Here is an 8750-nt window from a genome sequence, read left to right as displayed (position 1 = left end):
TGTCCTGGTTGGTTTGTACCCGGAAAGGTGGGTCCTGAAGCCACTGGTAGAGAAGAAGGGGAATAATTTTCAGTTGAACAGCATAAAATTGCTGTTTGTGTAGGTTAAACATGACCAGTTGACACTATCAGAGGTTTTTTGTTTGTTTTGAGACGGAGTCTTTGTTGCCCAGGCTAGAGTGCAGTAGTGTGATCTCGGTTCACTGCAACCTCTGCCTCCAGGGTTCAAGCGATTCTCCTGCCTTAGCCTCCTGAGTAGCTGGGATTACAGGCATGTGTCACCACACCCGGGTAATTTTTTGTATGTTTAGTAGAGACAGGGTTTCATCATATTGGCCAGGCTGGTCTCTAACTCCCAACCTCAGGTGATCTGCCCACCTCAGCCTCCCAAAGTGCTGGGATTTCAAGTGTGAGCCACTGTGCCCAGCCCAGAGGGTTTTATAAGATGCAGTATTTTAAGAGTGCAATCAGAGGCTGGGCACAGTGGCTCACACCTGTAATCCCAGCATTTTAGGAGGTCAAGGCTGGAGGATCACTTGAGGCCAGGAGGTCAAGATCAGCCTGGGCAACATAGTGAGACTTTCTCTCTACAAAATTAAAAAATTGGCTGGGTGCAGTGGCTCACACCTGCAATCTGAGCACTTTGGGAGGCTGAGGCGGGCGGATCATGAGGTCAGGAGATCGAGACCATCCTGGCTAACACGGTGAAACCCCGTCTCTACTAAAAATACAAAAAAATTAGCTGGGCGTGGTGGCGGGCGCCTGTAGTCCCAGCTACTCGGGAAGCTGAGGCAGGAGAATGGTGTGAACCCGGGAGGCAGAGCTTGCAGTGAGCTGGGATCATGCCACTGCACTCTAGGCTGGGGGACAGAGCAAGACTCTGTCTCAAAAAATAAATAAATAAAAGTTAAATTAAATTTAATTTAATTTAAAAATTGGCTGGGTGCAGTGACTCACACCTGCACTCCCAGCACTTTGGGAGGCCGAGGCGGAAGAATCGCTTGACTCCGGGAGTTTGAGATCAGTCTAGGCCACAAACCACCTCTACAAAAAGAAAATAAAATATACAAAATTTAAAAATTAGCCATGCCTGGTGGTGTGCACCTGTAGTCCCAGCTACTTTGCAGGCTGAGGCAAGAGGATTGCTTGAGCCCAGGAGTTTGAGGCTACAGTGAACTGTGATCGCATCACTGCACTCCTGCCTGGGTGACAGATCGAGAAGCTGGCTCAAAATAAAGATACTAGAGTATAATCGCTGGAGTCAAATACCTTGGCTTTGGATCCTAATCCTGCCTGCTGCCAACCGTTACTTTGGGTAAGGCATTCAACCTTTTGTGCCTCAGTTTCCTCACCTGTAAAATAAGGATAATTATGGCAGCTGACAGACCTGTTTGAACAATTGCACAGGACAATACATGTCAAATATTTAGAACAGTTTCAGATCCTGTAAGTTCCATAGGAGAGGCAGCCACTGTCATTATCACTCTCATCCTCACCAAGCCCTCACTAGGACTGCAGCCTCACTCTAGTGTCCTCTGCAGACCATTTACTTCACAGCCAGCTTCCCCCTCATGGTGGTGGCAGGACCCTCAGCCCCACCCTGCTCCCCTCTCCTGGAGCTGGTTTCTTATTCCCTCTGAAACTCTTTATTAATTTAGTTTTTTGTTTGTTTTTGTTGTTGTTGTTGTTGTTGCTTAGAGACAGGGTCTTGCTCTGCAGCCCAGGCTGGAGTTCAGTGGTACGAACAGAGTGTACTGCAGCCTTGACCTCCTGGGCTCAAGCGATCCTCTCAACTCAGCCTCCCAGGTAGCCGGGGCTACAGGCGTGCGCCACCATGCCTGGCTCCACTGGCAACTCTGCCTCATTTTACCATATAGCATCTGCTTTCCCCTACCTCCTTTGGAAATGTGAACACCTCTGTTGTTCTAGATCTACCCAGCTTCCTCTCTGAGTCCCTCACCTCTTCTTTGTCCTAGTGGGTTACACATCTATTTGCCTCCCCTCCCTGCTCCCATCTCTCCACCTCCTGTCTTTCCCAGCTCAGCCCAGAAACCAGCATCCCTCCCCTCGCTCCCACAAAGAAGCACACAGCTGTCTTGGTTGGCACTAGTGTTTATTTCAGGAAGCAGGTCTGGAAGACCTGGGTCTGTCCAGGAGTCCTGGAGCCTCCAGCTTCTCACTTGGCCTTCGGGTTACGGAACTTGCGTCCAGCAAAGACTGCCTTGTCCCCAAGAGCCTCCTCGATCCTAGAATGCAGGCAAGGTCAGGGCTGCTGCCTTCCAACCTAACGGCCTCCAGCACCCCAATGCCCAGGCCCACTCTTCCTGCTGTACCTCATGAGTTGGTTGTATTTGGCCAGACGCTCTGAGCGGCAGGGGGCGCCAGTCTTGATCTGATGAGGGAAGAAGGATTTGGAAGGTTGGGTGAGGCTGGAGAGGAGGGGGTTGGACCTGGCCCCAAGGGAACATTCACCTCAGAGGCAGGAGGCCAGGGACCCCAAGAAAACTTGGTGAGACACTCAGTAGACAGAAGCTACAAGTACCTGTCCTGTGCAGAGCCCCACCACAAGGTCAGCAATGAACGTGTCCTCAGTCTCCCCAGAGCGGTGGCTCACCATCACCCCCCAGCCATTAGACTGAGCCAGTTTGCACCTGAGTGGAGAGGACATTTGATGTGGCCTTCTAGAGGCTCCTCAGTGGGAAAGCAAGGGTTGGGTGGGGCCTGTCCCTGCTGTTTTGGGTAGCAAGCACTCTGCAGGGAGGGCAGTGACTAAGTTCTTTGGGAAGTAGGAGAGGAAAAGAATTCTCATCTTGATTTTGGGCTCTTGAGATGCTGGTGAGAAGAGCAGAATCTGAGAGAGGAATGGTGTGGGCTGCGGGTGGGGGGTCATGACAGGGCCACAGTGGCAAAGCTCTTGGAGTCAGGCCAAGGATTAGTCAAAGCCTTGAGATCAACGTGTGGGTAGGTCAGGTGCCAGGGGAAAGGTAAGCTTGGAGTTAGTGGGTGAGACTGTAGCTGGAGTGGGCAGAGCTGGGGCAGAGGGAGGCGACGGTGAGCCTCAGGGTCAGGAGACACTCACGCCTGGATTGATTCGGTCACCGAGCCAATCTGGTTGACCTTTAGCAGCAGACAGTTGCAGGCCTTCTTCTCAACGGCCTGGGCAATCCTCTTGGGGTTGGTGACTGTCAGGTCATCCCCCACAATCTGGATGTTCACCCCCGAGAGGAAGGAGGTCCAAGTGGCCCAGTCATCCTGGTCAAAGGGGTCCTCGATGGAGACCACTGGTGGGGTTTGGGAGCAGAGACAGGGCTAGAGGTCAGAAGGTGCCTCATGGAGGGGTGACAGGGCAGAAGAGCTTAAATGGGGATTTCAATGGGGCTAAGGATTGGTAGGATCCAAGCCCATGGTAAAGCAGGTCACTGAAATCAGGATATTAGGCAGCTGCAGGGGATTCGGGCAGGAACACTGGGACACCTGAGCACCTCACCAGGATAGTTCTTGATAAAGCTCTTATAGAGCTCTCCGAGCTTCTCCCCAGTGATGTGCCGTGCGGGATCATCGGGCGACTTGAAGTCAAGATCGTACTTCCCATTGCGATAGAACTCAGATGCTGCCACATCCATGCCGATCACCACCTTGTCTGGGTAACCAGCTGCCTGGATGGCTGTCTTCAGCAGCTCCAGGGCTGGGGGAGGACCAAGAAAGGACCTGAGACTCCAGCACCCCTTGTCTACAGCCTCCCCTGCCCATGTGGAGATCCAGGGGGTCTGCCCCCCAGGGTGCTCAGCACTGACCCTCATTGTTCTCCAGGATGTTGGGTGCGAAGCCACCTTCATCACCCACATTGGTGGCATCCTTCCCATATTTGGCCTTGATGACCCCCTTAAGGTGGTGGTAGACCTCAGCACCAATGCGCATGGCTTCCTTGAAGGAGCTGGCTCCCACAGGCAGAATCATGAACTCCTGCATGGCCAGCTTGTTTCCAGCATGGGAGCCCCCGTTGATCACATTGAAGGCCTGAGATGGGGAGAGGGTGTCTGGACCTGGGCTGGGGTATGAGGGCTCAAGAAGGGATGGGGGCGGGGGGTGTTGGGGTGGAAACCTGGCTTCCCTACTTACTAGCTCAGTGGTCTAGGATGAGTAATTTTGCTCAAGAGCCTCTTTCCTCATTTCTTTTTTTTTTTTTCTTGAGACAGAGTCTCGCTTTGTCACCAGGCTGGAGGGCAATGGTGCAATCTCGGCTTACCGCAACCTCTGCCTCCCAGGTTCAAGTGATTCTCCTGCCTTAGCCTCCCAAGTAGCTGGGACTATAGGCGGGCGCCACCATGCCCGGCTAATTTTTGTATTTTTAGTAGAGACAGGGTTTCACCATGTTGGTCAGGCTGGTGTCGAACTCCTGACCTCATGATCTGCCCGCCTCAGCCTCCCAAAGTGCTGGGATTACAGGCGTGAGCCACCGCACCCAGCCTCTCTTTCCTCATTTCTATAAAATGGGGATAGCACCTACTTCCCTGTAGGATCTTTTGCTGAAAATTAGAGAAATTGAATGTAAAGTTCTTAGCATGTGCCTAGTATATAATAGCTAACACTTTTTTTTTTTTGAGACGGAGTCTGGCTCTGTCGCCCAGGCTGGAGTGCAGTGGCGCAATCTCAGCTCACTGCAAGCTCCGCCTCCCGGGTTCACACCATTCTCCTGCCTCAGCCTCCCGTGTAGCTGGGACTACAGGCGCCCGCCACCATGCCCGACTAATTTTTGTATTTTTAGTAGAGACGGGATTTCACCATGTTAGCCAAGATGGTCTCGATCTCCTGACCTCGTGATCTGCCCATCTCGGCCTCCCAAAGTGCTGGGATTACAGGCATGAGCCACCGCGCCCGGCTTTTTTTTTTTTTAGATGGAGTCTTGCTCTTTTGCCCAGGCTGGAGTGCAGTGGCACGATCTCGGCTCACTGCAACCTCCGCCTCCCGGGTTCAAGAAATTCTCCTGCCTCAGCCTACTGAGTAGCTGGAATTACAGGCGCCCACCACCACGCCCAGCTAATTTTTTGTATTGTTAGTAGAGATGGGGTTTCACCATGTTGGTCAGGCTGGTCTCGAACCACTGACCTCATGATCCACCCACCTCGGCCTCCCAAAGTGCTGGGATTACAGGCGTGAGCCACCGCGCCCGGCCATAGCTAACACTTTTATATGGCATTTACTACATGCCAGGCACTAAGTACTTTACATATATAAGCCCATTTCATTCTCAAAACACCTCTATTCATTGGTATCATTACCCCCCATTTTACAGATGGGGAAACTGAGACACAGCAGTTAAAGAACTTGCCTAAAATCATACAACTAATAACAGGCAGACCCAGGATTCAAACCCAGCAATCTATCTCTAGAGTCCATGCTCTTATGCAATCTTCCTAGTAAGTAACAAGAAATGGTAACATTATTATTGAGATTAAATTCAAAGAGTTTCCATTCATTAAGAGGGCACTGGTGTAAGGACTCAAGAAGATACAAAGAAATGCCAAGATCTTTGCCTCAAAGAAACTCTCAATATGATTTGGGGTGTGGGGTGTAGGGTGCGGGGTTGGCATGAGGCTGGAGTTACTGAGCCTAGGACTGGAATGGGAAGGAACTGGGTTATATGGCAGGGAAGGAAGCACATAGAGCCTTCAGGGAAGGTTTGGATTGTGGGAAAGAGGGAGGGGCTGGACCACAGCAGGAGAGATTCAGTTTCAGGAAACTGCTTCTTAGGAGCTGGTCTGAAAGGTGGGTTTTCCATGGGGGCATCCCTGGCTGGGTGGGGGTGGCTCTGTCACGGCGAGATCTAGTGGGGGTGGGTAGCTGCACTTACTGGCACTGGGAGTATGAGGTCAGGGTTCCCAGCGAGATCTGCGATGTGGCGGTACAGGGGGACCCCCTTCTCAGCTGCTCCCGCCTTACACACGGCCAAGGACACGCCCAGGATGGCATTGGCCCCAAACTTGGCTGGAAGGAGGCAAGCGGGAAGAAAGGATGAGAGCTTCTTCCGGGTTTGGGGTGGCTACTCCAAGAAGACGCCAGAGTTCCAAACCACTGAGCATGAAGAATTGGTTAACAGATCTCTCTCCCACCGCCTGAGTAGCTCTGGGAGCCCCCACCCCGGGGGAATGTGTCAGCTGCATGTCTGTGTCCACCGCCCAGCCCAGGCCTGGCAGAGGGCAGGCATAGGAAATGCCTGTGGAATGAACACAAATCCATCCAGCTGCGGTGTGACCCAAAATGGGGGACCCAGAAATAACCCATCAGGCCTCACCCCTGTGGCCTCTCACCATCTCTCCCATACCTCAACCCTTCCCCCGCGCTGCCCTTCACTCACACTTATTCTCGGTCCCATCCAGCTCAATCATAAATTTGTCAACTTTTTCTTGATCCACAACACTTAGTTTCTGGAAGGGTGGGTTTAAGAGGGGAGAGCAGAGGTCAGATTTCTCAGAAGTCAGGGCACGTAGAAGGGGAGGATAAGTGAAAATGGGGAGAGGCGCGTCTGGGGTGAGGGAGCAGGGGCATGGAGAGGAGACTGCAGGGAGCCGGCTTCCCCACTTGCCTTTTGCAGCAGAGCAGGGCCTAGAGTCTTGTTGATGTGCTCCACAGCCTTCAGGACTCCTAGACAGGCCAGAGGACGATGTTTGGATCTCAATCAATTGGGCCTCTTTCTGTGGACCCCAGCTCCTCAAGAGCTTTGGGGGTTCCAGTCCTCTGCCCATTGTGCACCCATGTCCTAAAGCCACCCACACAGACTCCTGCACTGGTGTCTCCTCACCTTTCCCCAGGTAGCGGCCTTTGTCCCCATCTCTTAGTTCCAGAGCTTCATAGATACCCGTGGAAGCCCCACTGGGCACAGCTGCTCGGAATCGGCCTGGGGCAGGAGGAATTGGAAGATCACAGGGATGGCTAGGCCAAGTGGCTCATGCCTGTAATTCCAGCACTTTGGGAGGCCTAGGCAGGTGGATCACTTGAGGTCAAGAGTTCAAGACCAGCCTGGCCAACATGGTGAAACCGTCTCTACTAAAAATACAAAAATTAGCTGGGCGTGATGGCATAGGCGTGTAATCCCAGCTACTTGGGAGGTTGAGGCAGGAGAATCGCTTGAACCCGGGAGGCAGAGGTTGCAGTGAGCCGAGATTGCATCACTGCACTCCAGCCTGGGTGACAGAGCGAGACTGTCTCAAAAAAAAAAAAAAAAAAGAGCTCACAGGGAGTCCCCTCTACCCCTCAAAGGGCTGAGGTATCCTCTCTAAGCTCAGGGACAGGAGGCAGTGCAGAGAGAGACTCCTGCTTCTCTTCTCCCAGCTTCCAGCTCTGGTTCCATTTTGGAAGAGGGCTTGGGAAGAAGTCTGGGAAAGGGAACCTGAGAGAAAGGAGAGGATATGGCACAGAATTGGGGGGTAAAGGCCAAAGGGTTGGGGTCTTCTGGGGCGAGCCTATCCAATGGGCCTCATGTTACCCTTGGCTGTGTGCAGGTCCACCTCCACTGTGGGGTTGCCCCTGGAGTCCAGGATTTCCCGGGCAAAGATTTTCTGCATGGCCATGGCTGCAGGACAGGAGGTGTGAGTGTAGACAGTTGATCTCTTAAGGAACCAGAAATCCCTTGCCCTTTAAGAGTCTTCCCCACTCCAAGAAGGCAGGTGCTGGAGCTAAAAATACCCTACAAAAAGGTCACAGACCAAAGAGGCAGGCGCAGCCCCCTCCCCCACTCAGAACAGCTCTTATTCCACCCTCCCGTCCTAAGAATCCAGGGGCCTCTCATCTATGGCTCCTAGGATGCCATCACTCCCCAAGCGCCCACCTGCCCCAAGGCTGCACTTAGGCCTTCTCCTTCCACCCTCTGGTCAAGCACTCTGTTCTCCATGGCTAGTGGCCTTCAAATCCTTTCTGGTTCTCATTTTCCTGCTCCGAAATCCTCTTGGGCCCCCAGTTCCCTACCAGGTTCCAACTCTAGCTGCCCTTCTCTATCCATCCTTACTGCCCCTCCTCACAGCCTCCTTTCCCTAGATCCTTGGGTGCTCCCAGCGTTTGTCCCATCTGCTTGCTCCAGCCGCCCCTTCCCCCAGCTTTTTCAAGCACCTCCAGTCCCAGGAGAAAAAAAAGCAGAAACGTCCCCCACTTCCTCCAACTCAACACCATGCGCTCCCTTTACTACGTCCACCCTGGGGGCTGGAAGATTTACCTGACCTGGGATGTCTTCGTTGGAGGTTTGGATGGAGCTCCGAGTCTAGGTGGCAGCTGGGACAGTGTCAGCTCACCCCCTCTCAGGCTGCGCATTTATCCCTGAGCCACTGGGTCCCCAGCCAGCCCCGCCTCTCTCTCTCTCCATCCTCCCCCCTTCACACTGGGCTGGCAGCCAAGTGCCCACTACAGCCTAAAGCAGAAGCCTCTGGCCCTGGGCACCTGCCCCCTTACCAAAGGTCAACTACTATCCCCCACTTTCTTTCTGTCCCCCAGTAACAGTCCCTGTTTTAATTCCACCCTTTGGGAGGAGCAGGGGAGGGGCTTCAGATGAGGGGTCTCCCCCACCCCAGGATTACATTCCCCTTTTGCAAACGTCAAGAGGAATGTGTGACCTTTAGGAAAGGCCAGGGGTAACCTGAGCCCTGCAAGGCTGGGGAGGGGGCCTGGAAGAGGGGCTGCAGGATTGACATCCACACATGCTCAGATCGCTGGGCGGGCCTCTGCCCTCAGTGGGGGAAGGGAGGGGACTTCTGGGCAAGCTCT

At 53.3% G+C, this 8750-nt stretch overlaps 1 protein-coding gene across 6 annotated transcripts; it reads right to left on the bottom strand.

Annotated features, from left to right (window-relative positions):
- Positions 1–2093: 2093 nt before the first annotated feature.
- ENO3 (enolase 3) lies at positions 2094–8339 on the bottom strand. Of its 6 annotated transcripts, none has more exons than XM_021928601.2 (12): positions 8206–8339; positions 7483–7569; positions 6799–6894; positions 6583–6641; positions 6355–6424; positions 5851–5984; positions 3794–4016; positions 3487–3684; positions 3079–3280; positions 2542–2650; positions 2333–2449; positions 2094–2245 (listed from the first exon to the last, which is right to left on the bottom strand). In XM_021928601.2, the coding sequence occupies exons 2-12, from the start codon at positions 7565–7567 to the stop codon at positions 2192–2194; spliced, it is 1347 nt and encodes a 448-aa protein (XP_021784293.1). In that variant the 5' UTR covers positions 7568–7569; positions 8206–8339; the 3' UTR covers positions 2094–2191. The 6 variants fall into 6 exon arrangements, with proteins under 6 accessions (XP_021784293.1, XP_009187700.1, XP_021784296.1 ...); XM_009189436.3 differs by having other exon boundaries at positions 2333–2391; positions 8206–8338; XM_021928604.2 differs by having other exon boundaries at positions 8211–8322.
- Between the last annotated feature and the right edge of the window lie 411 nt (positions 8340–8750).

This window comes from Papio anubis, chromosome 17 (genome assembly GCF_008728515.1).
Source record: "Papio anubis isolate 15944 chromosome 17, Panubis1.0, whole genome shotgun sequence".
Taxonomy (NCBI): Eukaryota; Metazoa; Chordata; class Mammalia; order Primates; family Cercopithecidae; genus Papio; species Papio anubis.
This window is presented reverse-complemented; position numbering and strand designations above follow the sequence as displayed.

What these genes read in the sequence shown, in the direction of transcription:
- ENO3 (XM_021928601.2), bottom strand. Translation starts at nt 7,567, where the DNA reads ATGGCCATGCAGAAAATCTTTGCCCGGGAAATCCTGGACTCCAGGGGC. An exon ending in GGACCTGCACACAGCCAAGG is followed by an intron (nt 6,895 to 7,482) that starts GTAACATGAGGC and finishes CTCCTGCCCCAG; the next exon opens with GCCGATTCCGAGCAGCTGTG. An exon ending in AAATACAACCAACTCATGAG is followed by an intron (nt 2,246 to 2,332) that starts GTACAGCAGGAA and finishes CCTGCATTCTAG; the next exon opens with GATCGAGGAGGCTCTTGGGG.